At 41.5% G+C, this 19,089-nt stretch overlaps 1 protein-coding gene across 1 annotated transcript; it reads right to left on the bottom strand.

The window, feature by feature from the left end:
- Positions 1–464: 464 nt before the first annotated feature.
- CALML4 (calmodulin like 4) lies at positions 465–5,723 on the bottom strand. Its single transcript, XM_039369616.1, has 5 exons — positions 5,612–5,723; positions 5,462–5,492; positions 4,388–4,528; positions 2,093–2,281; positions 465–719 (listed from the first exon to the last, which is right to left on the bottom strand). The coding sequence occupies exons 1-5, from the start codon at positions 5,612–5,614 to the stop codon at positions 622–624; spliced, it is 462 nt and encodes a 153-aa protein (XP_039225550.1). The 5' UTR covers positions 5,615–5,723; the 3' UTR covers positions 465–621.
- Between the last annotated feature and the right edge of the window lie 13,366 nt (positions 5,724–19,089).

The following is a 19,089-nucleotide window of genomic DNA, read 5'->3' as shown; positions in this document are numbered from 1 at the left end:
ATGCATAGTACAGACTGGGTTTGCAAGAGATAAATTCTTGGTAAATGTGTAATGAAAAAGTCTATTCAAAAAAAATCTAACCCCTCGAAAGAACCTTTGTTGTACCTTGCTACTTCTGCCAGGAGGCACCGGCTGTCTTTAAAATCGGGAGCTGCCAAGCTGGTGCAACACTCCGGGAGTCTCTGGGAACGTTGGTATGGCCGTGGGATGACTGCACGGCTCCTTGTTACAAGGTTGTTCTGAGAGCCTCCGGTGCTAGTGGCTGCTTCTAATGCTTTCATTGCACCGAGCTTGGTGACCACAGCACAGCTGAATCATCTCGATCCCTTCCAATGTGCCGCCTCACAGAATCATGCTCTATAGACTCCATGATACTGAAACATCTTTCGTAAGCACCTTCTTTTTGACTACTTAAAAAATTAAAGGAACTTAGCTGAACCAGAAAATAAGCATAGTAGATTTTATACAGAAAGAGCCAACATCTCTGCTTTTCTTTAATTGCTTAACGTATTTCTTTTTGTTTGCCACAAAGCATTTATTTTTTAAGACAAAAAGACAGGCAGACCCCAGGTTCCAAGAAGAATTGATGAAGGCTGCACGCAGCAAATATCTTTTTGTAATTCAATAATCATCAGCTGGAAGTGTGATTGATTGAATTAAGTCTTCATACCTCACCAGTCCGTTGTGTCCCACTTTGGCGTTCTTCAAAAGGGTGTCCACTGTAAGCAATGGCAGATTAATTAAACCATTTCAGGTTACAGCTATCCAGACTTTTTATTTCAGATCTTTAATTAGAATGTCAAATGGTGAATGGGTGGGAGGTGAAATTACGGTAATGCAACAGCTAAAGGAAAAAATTGATGGAACAGGTGGTTCCCACATCACAAAGGCACATGAAGTAGGAACCTGGTTTGAAGCAGGTTGAGGTCTGGAATATGACAAACTGCCAAGTATGGTATAGATCAGGGGTCCCCAACCCCCAGTCCGTGGATCAGTACCGGGCTGCGGCATGTCAGCAACCGGGCTACACAAACAAAGCCCCATGTGCGAGATGCAGGCAGCACACCAAACCACACACCCTCCGGTTGGTGGAAAAACCTCTCCACAGAACCAGTCCCTGATGCCCAAAAGGATGGGGACCTCTGGTATAGATCAATAGCAATAGCACTTAGACCCATATACTACTTCACAGCACTTTCCAGCCCTCTCTAAGCAATCTACAGAGTTAGCCTATTCCCCACCCCCCAACAACATGGGTCCTTGTTTTACCACCTCGGAAGGACAGAAGGCTGACGCAACCTTGACCCGGTCAGGATCGAACTCCTGGCTGTGCGCAGAGTTTGCCTGCAATATTGCATTCTAACCACTAGGCTACCAGTGGGTTGGTGGTGTTAAAACTAAGAATAACCTCTAGAGAACCACGTAGATGCATCAAATGTCTGGATATGGACGATGATTATTATAAAGAAGATATCCAAGAAGGAGAAGAAATACTGATTAACCAAGAGCTTCTTGGTTGCTCCCAGCCACAAAATACCTTTTTATCCATGTTTCCTAGTCTATTAAACCACAAAATCACTAGCACTGCTTATTTCACACATCTCCCCTGCGTATCTGGTTGTTGATGGAGCTGCCTTAGGCTTAGGTCTGTTGATGTCTCTTAGCACAGAATCTGAAACCCCAAAGCCCTTCAACAGTTCCATAGCATTGAAGTGTTTATTATGCGTCAGAAAAAAATAAAAATAGAGAAAATAATCATGAAATGTGTCTTAACTGATTTATTTTGAATTTTTAAAAAATCACTTTTTTTATCTTGAGTGCTTATTTTTTGGAATTCCCCCCCCCCACCTGCTGTTGAGGTCCTGAAAAGACAATGAAGATGTTCAGGTTCTTCTTACTCTGAGACTAGAGATGCTTGGTTTTTAATGAGCTCTACCAGTTCATAGAATCACCTAGTTTGTTTAGGACTCGTTCTTTTTAGTACCCATCGCACCTCCCAGAATGAATTAACTCCGAGTGCCAAAGTACCACTGTAACTGGGAAAGGCCCTCTTCCAAGGGCCAAGGCACAGAGATCTTTGCAGGAGACTCACCTTCTTCTTTGGATAGCTTTTCTCCAAGGTTCATCAGCTTAGCCTGCAATTCAGCCACTGAGATGAATCCGGTCCTTTGCCGATCCACCATTAACATGGCCAGGAGGATTTCATTCCTTGGGTCTTCCTGCTGTATTTGCCTATACATGATGGTCAGGAAAGTTGAAAACTCCAGTTCTTCATTCACATCTGTAAGTGAGAAGGAAGGTTCGAGGCCAGCACTGTATAAGAAGATACTATTAAAGCCCATCACCCAGCCTGTCTCGCCATATAAATCAGAGTAGTCTGCTTGTCATCCTAAGCTGGTATGGAACTTAGAACCAAATGTCAGCGCCATGGCTTCTTGCCACTTTGGAGTAAGGAAATGCACCAATGCATTTTGAAATAGTCTTCATACAATAAGGAATACAATAGAAAGTTCCTGATCTCCCCAAACTCTGCCCAGAGGGAAAAGCCCTAGCCCTGCCTGCCTGCCTGCCCACCAGGAAAATAGCTCTAGCTTTACAGGCCTCTAGGGAGATTCTCAGTCATGCAGGTCATGGTTGTCCCAAAGGTGCTTTTTCAAGAAGCAACTGGATTCCCTTGGTTTTTCCTTGAAAAAATTTCACTTCTCATCTAAGAAGCTTCTTCGGTTCTTCAGAACGTTGAAGAAGGTTCTTGGATGAGAAGCTAAATGTCTTCAAAATAAAATAAAGAGAGCCCAGTTGGCTTTTGAAAAAGCACCTTTGGAATAGCTTTACAGACCTTGCTCCACCCCCAAGGGTCAAGGATAGGTCCAGGTATCAAAAGGTGGTCCATTTTTGCTTCGAGCTGACATCCTAGTTTTCCAGAGTGACTAGATGCCTACTTTTTTAAAAGGAAGGTTTAAAGATAAAAAATAGTTTGAGGCTTTGAAAGTTTCCTCAAACTGTCCTGATCATCTTTTCTCCTGCATCATCACTCCATGATTAGAAAAGGATAATTCATATCCTTGAAAATGAACTGTATTTCATAGTTCAGCTGATCTTTTCTTAAAGTGTAGAATTGTTTTCATTTTATTTTTATAATACCAGAATAAAAAGAAAAAATTGCAGAACCAATTCAGTGATGACTTATACCAAACTCTTCAAATTTCTTTAACAATTTTAGATGCTGGTAAGAGTTCTAAAGATCTTCTTTGCCAATGGTGACTATATTCAAGCAGAAGTCCCAAAAAGCTCCCAATTCATTTGAACTGAATAAATCTGTGGAACAAAAACTGCTGAGATTTGCATTTCAAAAGCTTACCATGTTCCCAACTTAGAAAATTACCTTAGAAGGGTAAAAATGCCACAAGGCAAGAATGGAAGATTATTTTCAAAAGGATTTATTTTCTTTAAAAAGATAACAAACCATGCACTAGAGAATATATATAGCTCCAGGCTGAATTGTGCATTCTTGGTATTCTCTGGATAGTAGAACAGCAGTTCTCAACCACGGTCTGTTGGGAACCAGGCTGCGCAAGCCAGCAAGTGAAGCTTCATCTGCGCATGCATGGGATCTAGGCTGCGTGTGCAAAACCATTCCTCCTCCTCCAATCTATGGAAGACAATTTTATTCCCCAAACCGGTCCCTGGAGCCAGAAAGGTTGGGAACCGCTGCTATAGAATATTCTTGCAGATGTTTTGTTACCAGTGTATGCACTGATGTTACTTGGACAAATAATGAAATTTGCTGGACAACCATTTGTCTGAAATGATATAAATTCTCCTGCTCAAGCAGGAGGTTGGACTAGATGACCTCCAAAGTCCTTCCAACTCTGTAATTCTGTGTTATTTCAGCCCCTTTATTAACGATCCTTAATCCTTAACCTTTCTCTTTTCTCATCTGCTGAACTTTTAAGATGAATTAATACATTTACAGCAGAACATTAGAGAGCCCAAGGCAATTCCTACTTTGCCACTTACTGTCACACATAAATTTTAAAGGTCAAAGGAAATCAGCCTCTAGTATCAGCATCATACTAGAAAAATGTGCTCAGCTTGAATTGTTATGCATTTTCCAGGCTCAATTAAGACTTCTGGACTTCAGTTCCCAGAATTCTCTGGCCAGCCATGCTTGCCAAGTTTGGAGACCCCTGCTTCGTACCATGGATCTATAGCTGGAACCTTTCCAAATAGTGCCTCTGGCACACTCTTTTTCTGTAGTAGAAGAACACGTGACTGGGAATGTATATGAATTACTTTTAATGTTAATTAAATATGCAAATTTGGCTGATCTCCAAATGTTTAGCGGGCGGTGGGAGGGACGGCAGAGGAAAGGCAGGGAGACACTTACCGATTTTGTGGAGCTGAAGGTGCCTGGCCACCTCTCCTAGAGTTGGGCTAGTGGCCAAACTGCGCATGACAACCATCAGATCGCTGGCCTTGATTCTGCCTTTCTGCCTTTTGTCATACAGGGAAAAACATTCCTTGAATTCTGTTCAGGAGAAAAAGAGAAGGTCCACGGGGTGGTTTCTGAGGCTGGGAGGCAAGAAATGCCCTGGTCTCCTTTGGCGAAGCTGAGCTGGGGGTTGAACTCTCCACAGTAGGGAGGATAAACCCTAAAGATTATTTCAATTCCTACTGAATTTAAAAGAAATTAATGATCATGCGGTTATTATGACTATATTCTTAAAAGCCCAGATGTCTTCATCCTTGACTTTTGGTGGGCTCACAGATGTGTCTACAAGGTTTTCTTGGCAGGGATGATGGGTCACCATCCTCGTCTCCTCTTATGTCTTCCTGACTTCTTAGTTTTAGCCTACAACAAGGAGCCTCCCTTCTAGCCTCCATCCAAGTACTAACCAAGAGATATCCTGCTTCGTTTTTGAACTCAGAAACATATCACTCGGGCTGTTACTTGCTGAGACGTTTATTTATTAAATTTGTATGCTGCCCATCTCACAGTTTGAGGCAAAGTCACCCACATATTAGTTATTTAATTATTAGATCCTTTCTCCAGATAGGCTATATATCATCCTGTCCTCCATTTTTCCCCACAACAAATCCTGTGAGCTTGGTTCATCTGAGAGTGCAGGTAGTTTCAACTTATGACAATAATGGAGCAGGAACTTTTTACTTAGGGATCAGTTGCAGGTTTCATAGATGAAATTGTACAAAAATATTTTCCATCACATATTTTTGAGATAAAGAAGTTGACACATCAATGGGCAAGGAATCTAAAACAACCCCAAATGGAAATCAACGGAATGATAACATATGGTCTTACAAATTCTTTCATACAAAAGTGGAAAGGGATCTGACTTATCACCCCAGAAAGCTGGTGTGAAGTTTCCTCAAGGAAGACCAGGACGCCAGAAATAAAAGAGAAGAGTAGGAAGCTTCCCTTTTGAAGTAGAAAGATACGTACCATTGATCTGATCCTGGGTTAGAAATTTTGCCTGCAAGACAAAAAGGAAAAACAACAATGAAATAACTTCATTCTGCTCTACAAAATAAGATTCCCCAGCCAGCCAGCCAGCCAGCCAGCCACAATCCTGGGCCAATTGTCTGCAATCACCATTGGAAGGTTTTGGGGTGCAGATTCTGGTTCTTCCCTGCCTGCCCTGTTTGCCTTCTACGCCCAGCTTCCTCACTGATGAAGGGGCGAAGTCCGCTCATCCCAGAGAGCGGTAGCAGGTGTAATAAATACCTTTTGCTGTCATGGATATAATCCAGGTTGCAGGTCAAATTTCAGCTGAAGTGATAGCTGCTAGCCAAGCAACAGCAACCAGATTCGGACGGTTCTTCGTTTGCAGGAATTATTTTTCAGCTCTCTCTTTTTGACAAGGACTTGAATTTTTTACTGCATAGTGTGTAGATAACAACACCATCTTCAAATATTCAGTTGGATGCCAGTGGCTTCATAGTCTCCAGCCTCTTCCAAGACAGGTTAAGTAGAGCTCATTAGCAAAGCCTTAACATGTTGCTTAACACAAAAAGAGGTCCCTCCATTACAAGCCTGCTTTCTAGGCGTTGGAACAGTCTGAAAGAGAGAAATGGCTGGATATTTAGAGTGCTCTACCTAAAATTTCCTTTTTGTTTTTCCCAGGAGACATTTTGAGTACAATTACTAATGGCAGTACAAGAATATATTTTGACCTGTGGCACAGAGGTGAAGAGGGGCTAACCAACAATATCTCCCTCATTAATGAGAGGAAATGGCCACCATCCTGGGTTTCTGGTCAGAAGTAGCCTGGATTGGTTCAAGGGCTGCCTAGAAGCTTGTGCATCAAGCACAATCAATAAATATAACCAGTTCAGCAATAAGTAAATCTTAGATTCATGAAATGTGAGGGTTGAAAGGGATTTTGGAGATCACCTGGTCTAATCCCCTGCCCATTGCAGAAACCTGTTACTTCAACAAACTTGAGGGATGGCCATCCAGTTTCTGCTGAAATATTTTGAGCAAAGGAGAGTCCACCACCTCCTGAGGCAGTTGGTTCTATTGAAGAATTTATATTAACCTTTATTGTGGGAAAACCACATTAGCCTGTAGTAGCCAAAAAACAAAGGAGTCTAGTACCCATATTTCTTATGGGACAAAATAAACTGGATTTATTTTAAGAGATGTAGGTGTATGAATCAGAAAATCCGAACTTGTTGATTAATGCAGGACTCTGCACACTTAGTTGTATATCCTGTCAACTAAATTCATAGCAAACTTCACTGTATGATTTATCACTTCTGAGTTTAGAGCTGAAGACAGTGGTTACTTTAGAAAGCTAAATTGTTACAATGGAACATCACTGTAGGGTGCCCACTCTTTTCTACCATCTCTAAGTATAAATTTTGCTTTGTAATTGCTTTAAATATTTGCTCAATGAGATCAGAAACAACAAAAAAATAAATGAAACAAGTTTAGGCATTTAGGCAATATACTGCCAAAAACTATTAGACCTTCCAACTTGGAATATACCCAGTATCTTTTTTTAAAATTTTATTTAAATTTTCAATACATATAATACTTACCATACATTATATATAAAACTAAAAAAAGAGAAAAATACCTTTAAAATAAGACCTTAGGTGTCGCTCGTCTATCTCCCCCCGACTGGGTCCGCCCTCTCAGCCTTCCTTCCTTACTTCCAGTATCTTATAACAGTGAAGATGGAAAATAAATTTCTTAAGATCAGAGATCTTAGTTACTACTTTGTAATGTGTGTAAGAACTCTTAACTATCCTCAAATTTATCTGTTCTCTCAGAGTCTAAGTACTGAGTTGTTTGCTCTAACAGACTGCTAAACTAAAAAGCATTTTGTCCCTAGATAGGAGGATAATCTTGGAACCAATATGAACCTGAAATTTGTAGGGAACTAATAATTCTTATGCTGAGAAGCACTAGGCGACCAATTCACTGTGGGAGGGGGGGATAAATGGAGACCAACTTGTTGAGAAACAGTGACCTTTCACGCACAGCTGAAATGTAAGATTTGGAGCCTGATTTAAGATTTCCAGCGTGTTCAGGACAAACAGTCCCTCAAACAAATATAAGTAAATAATTGTCAATTAATTATACACTGTCAGTTAATTACAGCATGCTTATCAGTACTCTGCTGTTACAGAACATGATGTTATAATCTTATCCTATAAAACAAATTACTAAGAATTGATAACCAAGAAAAATATTTTTCCCCTGGCAAAGTTTTAGTCATTGGCTCTAAGAAACCATAATACATGAAATGGTGTGGCTGTATGTTAAAAAGAGGGATACATCATTTATCTGAATTCCATGTGAAAATTAGGAGGAGTCTTGTGGTACATTAAAGATTAACAGATGTATTACATCATAATTGTTTTGTGAACTAAGTTATATGAAAGATTTTATAAGCAGTAGGATCAAAGGGAAAATATATGCACTATTTCAGAGGTCATTCATGAAGCAGGATTAATAGCAATAGCACTTACATTTATAGACCGCTTTACTGTGCTTTACAGCGCTCTCTAGGAGGTTTACAGAGTCAGCCTATTGCCCCGAACAATCTGGGTCCTCATTTTACCAACCTGGGAAGGATGGAAGGCTGAGTTAGCCTTGAGCCGGTCAGGATCAAACTGCTGGCTATGGGCAGAGTTAGCCTGCAACACTGCATTCTAACCACTGTGCCACCGTGGCTCTTTATATGATCTAATGACATCATATAAACATTGTGCTCTAAATCCATAGTGTGATCAAAAGCCATTCTGATTCAGTGTCTTATAATGGTATCTTTAAAGCACTGTAGAAGTTCTTTAGTTATTGCTTTTCTTGATGTAGCATTTACATTTGTTTATTATTTTGCATAGAAACCAACTTGAAATTAAATTTATCATCTCATCCACTGATTGGAAAAAGAAGAGTTTTTTTCAGTGAGTCAGTTTACAAATTATTGATTTTATTAACAGGATTTATTTATCTCCTCAATTAGCTAGGTCCCTAGGCAATGAACAACATCCAAAATTAATAAGGCAGTATAACATCAGTATATAATAATACGGCATAATATAATTTTAGAAAGCTATGTCAGTGTAACCAAGCTGTTCAATTCCCAAAGCCTGGGAGCCTTTAGAGCCATTGTGACCTGAGATGACAAGTACTTCTAAAGCAGAGGAGCTAAGAGAGTTTGTCTTATGGGTAAAACAGCTTTAAGAATGCCCATTTTGTGACTATCCCTGTGTTATTTACTATTTACAAGTATATATATATATATATATACACATGAACAGGCAGAAAACCTGTAACTGGATCTTCATCTCTGCAGGGAAGGTGCACAATAGAGGTATCCGGCAGAAGGTCAAAAAACTAAACAATGCATATAAAAAGCAGCTTTAATTGCAAGATTGTAGCCTCCATCCTGAATTTTTATTACCCCTCCTCTCATGGATGTTCCTGTTGCAGGTGCAATTCTCATAGCTGGTGGCTTTAGAATGGAAGAGAGGAAAGCCTCCTTCAGGGCTTTGTTGTTGAAAAGCTCTAGAGGCAGAGAAGATTCAGGCCATTCTTGCTCAGCTCTTGTGTATCTTCCATCTTTGCATTCTGAAAGCTCACTTGCTGAAATACCCAGGATTATTTGATCTCTTGAGCAGGCCTTTGTTTCTTGGACATTTGCACAGCTAGTCAGTGGCCCTCTTTCTGCAGGCTGTTTTCTATGGGCTCTGTCATTCCATTGGCAGTTTGGATTACCTTCTCGCTGCGCAACTATGGGCCACTCTGGCTTTTTTCATTTCAACATTTCAGCAGTTTGCGTTTCCATTTCCATTTATTATGCTCAGCAAAGGCATCCATGAGTCAAACTCAAATGATGGATAAAGCCATGCTGGGTTTTTGGCAATGATCAAATAAAAGTTTGCCTTCTTTGGGGATTGTTTTCTTCTTTCAGTTTCTCAGATTATGCACAACCCTCATCTTTTCCAGGATCCTCTTATCCAACTTTGTCTATCTGCTTAGCCAGGTGGTGCAATCTCCTAAAATATTATAATAGCCATGTTCCAATAAAAGCTAAGCCCAAGAACTGCATGTCCTAAACTGAGCTTCAGATATTATTGCTGCTCTAGTAACTATGTGTGCCAGGTTGTGCGTGCACTTTGTGAAGTGAGTTAGCTGGAATAGTCAGCTACTCTAGCCTTTGGAAGTGCCATAACCACCTCTGGTCTCTTATATTTCAAATGCATTAGGTATCCAGGAATATCCCAGCATTTTACCCAACCTATGTTTCAAAGTAGCATCCCTTGATTTTCCAAACATCTTTTCGTACACCTTTGGGAATACGATTGATCTGGTACCAGGACAACCTTTGAGTCTTACTTTGCTGTGTGTGATCAAAGGAAGATAGGAAGCCAGGCCTAAGAAGGTTATCAAGTGTGAGAAAGAACATCAGCCTTGGTGTGCAGGACCAAGCAAGGAAAGGAGCCACTCTGAAGGAAGAGCTGTTGAGGGGTAAGAGGAAAGAGGGCAGAATATGAAATCCGAGTTGAGAGGACAACAGGGAAGGCTGAGGTCAACCGGCCCAATAGTTGGATGAGAGTCACTAATCTGGCAATAAAGCCAAACTGTAGAACATTTTATTGCCAGGTTTTTAGAATTTAAAATATTTTGTTGCTTTAGAACGTTTGTAACACTTTCTAGAAGCCAGGAAAGGATGAGAATTGCCACTCCCATTCTTTTGGGACACTCATACAATATAAAGTACATACTGTAATATTATGAATACAAAAGATAACAATCTACTACTTTTTTTTTATATTTAGGATATGTTTAAGGATGGGCAAAAAGAACAAGTTCTGAACAAAAATAAAAGTAAAAAGTCCTTTGGCCGGTAAAGAAAGTAACATGCTGTAATAACAAAGCTAAGGTGCATAATTATGTTTTATTACTTTCTATCTCCAGAGCACTGCAAAAACCTTGGCCAAAAAGCTCCTGCTGTGCTGCTAGAGAGCAAAGGCAGAATTCTGCTTCTGAGCACAAGCTTAGAGCAATCCCCAAGACTTGGATACAAAGAATGATTTCTGCTGATCATTTATGTTTTGCCAAGAAACAGTGAGTGCCGTGCAGAAAAAAAGAAGTAAAGGAATCAAGCCCAGCCCTTCCTTAGGAAGACGAGCACAGTTGCCTCAGGCAATGGACTCTGGGCAAGGACTCCAAAGCCTCTAAGCCAGCTGTCTTCCTTCAAGTGCACTGGGAAAAGCTGTTTCTATTGTCAAAGAAAGAGATTCAACTACAAATCCAGTTGCCTTTTGCCACAAAACATGAGGCCTCATTTTGTATTTCACCTTGAAAAACAAAACGTCTTCTGATCTTTGATGAGAAAAATCGAAGGGAGATTGTAAAAAATGGGGAAAAAAACATGCCAAATGATCAGATAGGAGGAGCAAAGATGAGGCAAAGTAGTCTGGAAGGCAGTTTGGATGTGAGCCACAGCCAGAACAGAACCCATTTTGAAGAGGAATTGCTAAGGCTGAAGGTCAGTGGGGCAAGTTGAAATCTCTTCTGTCCTGGAATCAGTCTGGAATCAGTCTGCCTCTCTTGGCTGGAGCACATCCAGAGGGTTCAATACCTCTGCCCCATTAATGACAACCTGCATGCCAAAAGCAGTGGACTACTTCACATTCCACTTCTGTTTCTGCCCGTGATGCAGCAGAAAATCAAAGTGCTGGGAAGGAGCTACCAAGAACCTTGGCTTAAAAGGCCCATGGCCACATATGGAAGCGTAGGGGACACTTTTGCTAAGATCATAGTTGCCAAATGGACACCATTTGAAATTGTTCCAGCCCACGTCCACCTCTCACAAGGTGTAAAGGACCAGAGATTTTGAGAAATTTTGTTGCTTGTTTAAATCTGGGGACAGTGGCGAATTATCACTATTGTACTTTTTCAGAGCATGTACAAAGTTCCCTCTTCCCCATCCACACGCACACACATCCATGGCTGTGAAGGAAACTATACTGAGTACAGCTTTTGTCTTCTAACAAATGCACCGTAGCCTCTCTCCCAGAAATTCACTCTGCTGGAATTAAATTTCAAATTACAATAACTAATTAATCAAGAGGCCCTTTATTTTTATTTTTCATTAAGGGTGAAATATTGAGGTCTTCTAAAAGAGTCCAACATATCCTTTCCTTGATTAAAAATGTTAGCCTCCACCTCCCAGGCCAGAAATTTTAAAGCAGCTGCTAATTTGGCCTCCTAAGGGAAACTTGGCAAGAATTGCTGGTCTGGAATTTTTAAGAGGGAGATTTAATTATTATGTGCTTTTTTTTTCCTCTCCCACCCTCTGGATGAGAAATATTGCCAAGCCCCAACTGTGACACTGAATGGCCTCATAAATTCACAGTGAAATGTACAGCCTTGGACTCTGGAGATGGCTGAGCTACATAGTTGAACTGCTACATCAACAGGTCAGCCTCCCCCCCTAAAGAGGACTCCTCCCTCCACCATCCGCCTTTCAGTGTGTTTGGCATTCTCCACTTGATTTGGTGTTTAGCCTAGGCTGCAAATTTCTTACACCGTGACTCTCATAAAACAAGAACTGCAGTCAGCTGCAAGGAGAAATCAAACGAACTAGGACAATTGAGAGTCCAGCCTGAAAAACAGCCAGTTGGTTCAAACACTCAGGCTTGGTAGAAAGAAGGGTCTTCCTTAGCTTCAGAGATGAAACATGAGAGTGTGTTACAAATCTCAGGAACTTCTGCCCACCTCCAGTTGCAGGGATATAAGAGCCTCCGATAAGGACCTTTAGCACATGGACATGCCCACCTGGGACTCAAGCTAAAAGTCCTGTCTTCAATGATACCATGTTTTTGTTTTATTATTTTCTAGAATCACAGAGGTGGAAGGGATCTTGGAGATCTCCTAGTCCAAACCCTTGCCCAAGGCAGGAATCTTTATACCATTCCAGACAACTGATTGTTCAATTTTTTTTTCTTGAACATCTCCAGGGATGGAGTGTCCATAACTTCAGGAGAAAAGCTGCTGTTCCATTGATTTTTTTTTTTCACTGTCATAAAGTTTCTCCGTAGTTCCATGTTGATGAACTTCCCACCCATTGCTTCTTGCCCTGCCTTCAGGTGTTTTGGAGTATAAATCAATGCTCTTTTCCCTAGGACGGCCCTGCAGGTACTGGAAGACTGCTATCATCTCTCCCTGAGCCTTCTCTTCATTAGTGGTTCATCATACGATTTAGCCTCCAGACCACATATCTTCTTTATTTATAGGATTTATGTCTCATATTGCTATCTAAAGCATGCTCAAAGCAATAAATAAAACATAAAATAAATGATAATATACTGTCATTTAAACACAGTCACAAAAGGAATTGAAAATGAACAAATAGGGATGATGAGGATTAAAGATTTGAAAGTTGCAGAGCAGTTCTTTGATCACATATCTTCCAAATTTTCCCTTCAGTTCATCTCCCAGTGTTCAATTAAAAACTTGCCCATCTTGTTACCAACCCAGGCTAAAAGAACTCACTAGCTGGGAGATGGCATGATGTTCTATAGACATACGCACCCCACACATGCACAAATGGCTAGACGTGAGCATCACATGAAGCCTGGAATGCAATCTCAAGAGAACGTCTCCTCTCCTTTCTTGTATCATCCTAACCTTGAAAAAAGGGGAAATGTCTTTTGTGTGAGACTTAGTTTTAATTTTGCCAGCTTTGATGAGGAATGGTGTGGCACTGTTTAGCTTCTTCCATTAAACACAATTTTGAGTAAACTTTCATGAATACATTTTACATCTATGATTATATAGTATTAATTGAATTGATCAATGGTCAACAGCATATCTCATGAGCAACCTTAGATTATTTTTAAGAAAGACATTCACATAGAGGCAAGAATGTGCTTGTAATTAATTATCACAATGTTGTGGCCATTTTCACAGTTTTACCCCATAGAATATGCAGACACACATTCTAGCTAGTTTTCTCCAATAGGTCAGTTGAAGCCTAGGAGCTGCATTCTTCCATAAGATAGTGTGCTTGGCTGATTTTAACTTAGATTTATTTATTTTTCTGTAACTTCATGTGTTACACATACCCAATATATTTGTTTTATTGAATTGGGTGAAAAAAAAACCCCAAATGAATTCAGTAATCTCTCCAAGAGAGATGGGTGGTTAAGAAATATGAAGTATAAATAAATTTAAAAAGTTAAAAATATAGTGTGAATAATGCCACAGAAAGATACAGTATATTATGCCTGGCCTTAAGGGCTCTAATCAACAAACATGGAGAACTGTGGCTGATCTACGTGCAGAGTGTTTGCAGAGGGGAAGGCAAAAGTTAAGAAGATGGGCGCAACCATGTCCCTCCCCAGGGCTTCAGCCACACAGTGGTAGCCAGCCGGCTTCTTTGCGTGGTCCCTTTGCCCTTGCATTTGATTCCAACACCAAACAGTGGCATACAAAACAGTAGAAATGGATCCCCTCCCTGCCTCCCCTTGAACTTAGTTCAGTTTCAGAAGCAGGCCAGTATCTGTACTTCTGGATCTCCTTTATTTAAAGTCATAATTGGAAATATCTGTCATTTTGTGTTATTATGTCTCCCGCCTTTTTTTATCTCCATCCAGCTATTTAAAGTGTGTTCAACAGCACTGCATTCCCTTCCGTCAGCCCTTGTCTCTTTCTCTCTAATTATTTCATCTTGTACTGGGTAAATCAGTTTCATAATTTCTAGTATATTAAGCACTTAATATGTTGTGTCATTTGAAACTACATCTTACAGTCAGCAAAGTACATTTTAATGAGCGTTAAGTGGTATAAAAATACTGATCCCAAATAACAGTTGGGGGCTTTTTTGTTTTTATTTTTTATTTTTTTATTTTTGGGGGGTTTGGTATGTTTAAATCTCGAACGTTACAAGCTTTGGCATCCTGCACAGAAAATCCTTCGTGCAGGTGGTTATGCTGAAATTATATTTAGATTAATGGTTCATTAAGGAGTTTTATCATACTGGCTGCCAACTCCTCTGCTGGCCCCTTTAATGCTGCCTGGTCTGCCCAGGTCAGCCTTTGGCCCTGCATGGGAAATTCTGCAGACTGGCGGGTGCAGATCAGGCTGCAACTAAACACATCAAAACAGAGCTTAGAGCACACGGAGGAGGAGCCCTCGATCAAGACAGAGCATCCTTACATCTGACTCAGGATGGCCTCCACTATTTGGCAGTGTCTTTCCAGGCAGTTAGCCAGACTTTTCCAAGGCTATCAGATCAGGACTTCAGACATTTGGATATTTGCTCTATGCTGCCTTCAAATGGTTCTGGGGATTTTTCATGGAGCCAGCCAAGGCTATAGACCCTCTTACTCTTGCATTAAGGGAGAGAGGATTGGAAGGTGAGAGTGATTTTAAAACTGGAGGAAGAAACAATAGAACAGACTAGAGCTGGAAGGGACCTTGGAGGTCTTCTAGTCCAGCCCCCTGCTCAAGCAGGAGAACCTATCCTATACCATCTCAGACAAGTGACTGTTTAGCCTCTTCTTAAAAATATCGAGTGATGGAGCACCCACAATTTCTGGGGGTAAGCTGTTCCACTGGTTAATTGTCCTGTCAGGAAGCTTCTCCTTAATTCCAGGTTGCTTCTCTCTTTGATCAGTTTCCAACCATTGTTTCTGGTCCTTCCGTCTGGTGCTCTGGTGAATAATGTGACCCCCTCTTCTAGCTTTTATCCTGGCCACTTTGGGAACTAGGAGGGTGATTGTGTCTTGTAGGCCTGTAGCTCAAATGCTTGCAGGCTCAGCCACCAACAATCTGCAGTCTTCTGAGATTTAATTCAAGAGAAGCATGCCTTGCTTGATCAATTACCATTCAGTTCTGTTGATTTTAATTTCTGAACAAATAAGAATTTGGTGGAATATGAAACTTGCTCAAACTCTCCCAAGCAAGTTTAGTGCCTGCAATACTACACTGTAGTCACTAGATGGCAGATGTGTGATGCGCAATAAAATTAATGCACCATATGATATGCAGTTTGGTTTTTCCTTTAAACGACACCATATTTTTTCCTGTTAATGTTTCATTTTACATAATTAGAACTTTGGAAGCTAATTAAAATAGATATCAGAAACCTCAATCAGCAACAATTGTATACGTATCAAAAGCCAATAGTTTGGCTCTTAATGCTTGGGAGATATGACATTTAGAATAGAATAGAGCTGGAAGGGACCTTGGAGGTCTTCTAGTCCAGCCCCTTGCTCAAGCAGGAAGACCTATACCATCTCAGACAAGTGACTGCTAGACTAGCCTCTTCTTAAAAATCTCCAGTGATAGAGCACCCATGATTTCTGGGGACAAGTTATTCCACTGGTTAATTGTCCTCACTGTCAGGAAGTTTCTCCTTAATTCCAGGTTGCTTCTCTCCTTGATCAATTTCCAACCATTGTTTCTTGTCCTTCCCTCTGGTGCTCTGGTGAATAATGTAACCCCCTCTTCTTGGTGGCAGACCCTCAAATACTAGAATACTGCTATCATGTCTTCCCTATTTCTTCTTCTCTTTAGACCCAAACCCAAGTCCTGCAGCCGTTCTTCATATGTTTTAGTCTCCAGGCCTTTGATCATCTTAATTGCTCTTCTCTGAACCTTTTCCAAAGTCTCAACATCTTTTTTGCGATATAGTGACCAAAATTGGCTGCAGTATTCCAGGTGTGGTCTTACTAGGGTTTTATAAAGCGGTATTAATACTTTGCATGATCTTGATTCTATGCCTCTGTTTATACAACCTAGGATTGTATTAGCTTTTTTGGCTGCTGCTGCACACTGCTGGCTCATGGTCAAGTGATCGTCCACTAGGACTCCAAGGTCCCTCTCACAGTGGCTGTTTTTGAGCCAGATCTCCCCCAATCTGTACTTGTACCTTTGATTATTGAATAAGAATGAATGGAACGGCCTCTCCAGTAAAACTTCCAAATGTGTTACTTCCAGGAGAGGCAAACTCTTACAAAAGGGTCACAAAAAGGGTCACAAAAGTCAGATGGCACCCCAACTATGCAATCAAAACCCTGCCCTTTTTTTAAAATTTAGACCCAGAAGCCATGGCACCTACCCAATTCGATTTAGGTTTCCTGTTCTTTTTTTAATGGGAAGTTAGCATTGCATTATTATTTCCCCAATGCTGTGACCTCAGCTATACCCCATAAGCATCCTAGAGGGAATCATGCCAGAGGCACCTCAGTGTCTGGCTGGGAAAGTTGCCTGCTTGCCCAGAAAGACACACAAGAAAGGCCCAGAAAAATAAAGTTAGGACAGTAAAGAGCATTCTGTTGCCTATCTACCTGCTTTGTGTTGGGCCTCATCAAACAGTTTAAGACTGGCAAACCCCAGGTAATTATTTCATCACTGTCAGAGTCATACACAATAATTTGGAATGCTGGACCTTCTACATCTTTATTCACTTACATTAATTCTACTGCATAATTCTGAAGGTCTGGGGTCTAGCCATCCTAGTGCCCATTTATAAAAAGTATAACTGTGAACTGTCTGCCAACTAGCAGCACACCAGCCTTCTAAGTTTAACAAGTAAGTTCTCTGCTAAAGATCTCTACAGCCAATTGGCTGATTAGATTAACTTGGAGCATGCGCTGGCAGATGAGCAAGCAGGTGTTAGAGCAGGACCTTCTACCCTTGACCATGTCTAACGCTGCAATATTGGGGCTGAGAAATACTCATTTAAAGGAGATTCTGCATTATTCATCACATTCATTGATTTTAGGCCTACATTTAATTTCATTTCCAGAACGTTGTGGGGATAAACTCATAGATTCTCCTACCGAGAGACACTTATTACGTTAATATATAACTTTTTTATGAGCATTCCTGAATAAAGGCTGACTGTAGTGCACAAGGCCATTATATTAAAGAGATTCCAAACCAAAACACAAGACGGGGTATTTGGGGCCCCCTCTTGTCTAATTGGCCCTTTAACCTCCGCTAACTCCACTTTGAGAAAAGGGATGGGAGCCAATGCCATTCTCTGGGTATGCACCTATCTGGAGTCTGAAGGGATCCTAACCCAGTATCCGGTAATTATTTCCAGTTACCAAATTGACCCAGATTCTTTGCTGATTAATTCTGACTTTGGCAATTCTAACCTAAAGATATCCCCAACCTGGCCTTTAGAGGCCTCTCTTGGCTAGGTTTTTCTCCTGGGTGTGTGTGTGTGTGTGTGTGTCAGAAAAGGACCCAAAGATACATCAAAGATATGGGGAGTCTTCAGGTTAAACAACAGTTGGGACTGGAATTTCTGTCACTTGGTGATGCAGTCATAAATCACGATGTCACATGACTGCTTTGCTTAGTGAAGGCAATTCTGGCAGTCCTGGTTGCCATCCTAACCTGAGGATCAGGCAGATTGTTGAGGAGGAGGAGGAAGAGCCAGTGGGAATCCAGGTAGAGGCTGTAGGGGGTGGAGGTTACCGCAGGCAAGTGCTCCCGAATAGGGACAGTGCATGGAGGCTGCGGGTGGGTGCTGTGGGACTGTGCTGTGGAGCACAGGAAGGCAAAGGAGCAGCGAGAGCCACCTTCGCCACTGGCTTTGCTTGTAGAAAGTCAGCGGGGAACATTAAAAATCACACCACTGTGACTTACTGCAGTGTGCTGCAATCACAATTACCTGAGCGCAAGGGGGCTGGTTACAAATCCCTTTGTTTAGCACCATTGTAACTTTGAACAGTCACTGAACAAGTAGCCGTAACTTGAGGACTACCTACCGGACGATAGCATCCCATGGTATGTGAGTTTAGGAGTGCATGCCTCAGGGGGTGCAATGATTTACACCACCTGAGGCATTGGTTCAAGGTCACCATTCAGTCCAGGTCCACTCAGAGGACCTCTGAGCTGGGGAAGGTTGTTTTCAAAGCATCAGTTCCTGAATACTGATAGGAAGATAATTCCCAAGTTGCGAGTAAGAAAGCTCTTTCTGCACGCTTTCTGATCTAAAAACCGCACAACTCAAAATAATCAAAGGGTCACCTGATCAACACGGAAGTCTGAGTCCTGTTTGACTGCACAGACATGTTCTTTGCACACTCTTCCTTTCTCTCTCTCAGAATCACACGGCCACTTCTTTCCCAAAGGGGTGAACAATTTGACTTTAAAATACAAATCTGCCTTTGGTTCCAAAATCAGGGGTCCACTTGATGAGGTCTGCTCTCCTCCCACACACCCCCCCCATGGCTGGCTTTCTTGCCCTTTCCCTTGTTGCCCCCCCCCCGAGAAAGGGGCAGGACCAGAATACAGTCCTCAAAGACTTTGGGGCATCTCGCCCTCCCACCTCTCCCTCTGTCTAGGGGAGAGTGGCTTTTCTGTGTGACATTGTTTTAAAGAAAGGACAGAGGGAACAGTTATGCTCACCGGCCGGCCCGGCCGGCTGTTTCTCCAGGTGCCACAGCTGCAGCTGCCATTCCTCTGGTGCTCTCCATCACCCCGTCATCACCTTACCCAACATCCATCCCTTGGGGGGGGGACTCCCATAGGCAACACCATCGGTGTAGCCCACCCCAAACCCCTTCCCCAACCCTCGAAAATGC

The sequence above is a fragment of the Crotalus tigris genome, unplaced genomic scaffold (assembly GCF_016545835.1).
Source record: "Crotalus tigris isolate CLP2741 ecotype Arizona unplaced genomic scaffold, ASM1654583v1 scf7180000021179.819088, whole genome shotgun sequence".
Classification (NCBI taxonomy): domain Eukaryota; kingdom Metazoa; phylum Chordata; class Lepidosauria; order Squamata; family Viperidae; genus Crotalus; species Crotalus tigris.
The sequence above is the reverse complement of the archived record's forward strand: the minus strand, read 5'-3'. Positions and strand labels throughout refer to the sequence as shown.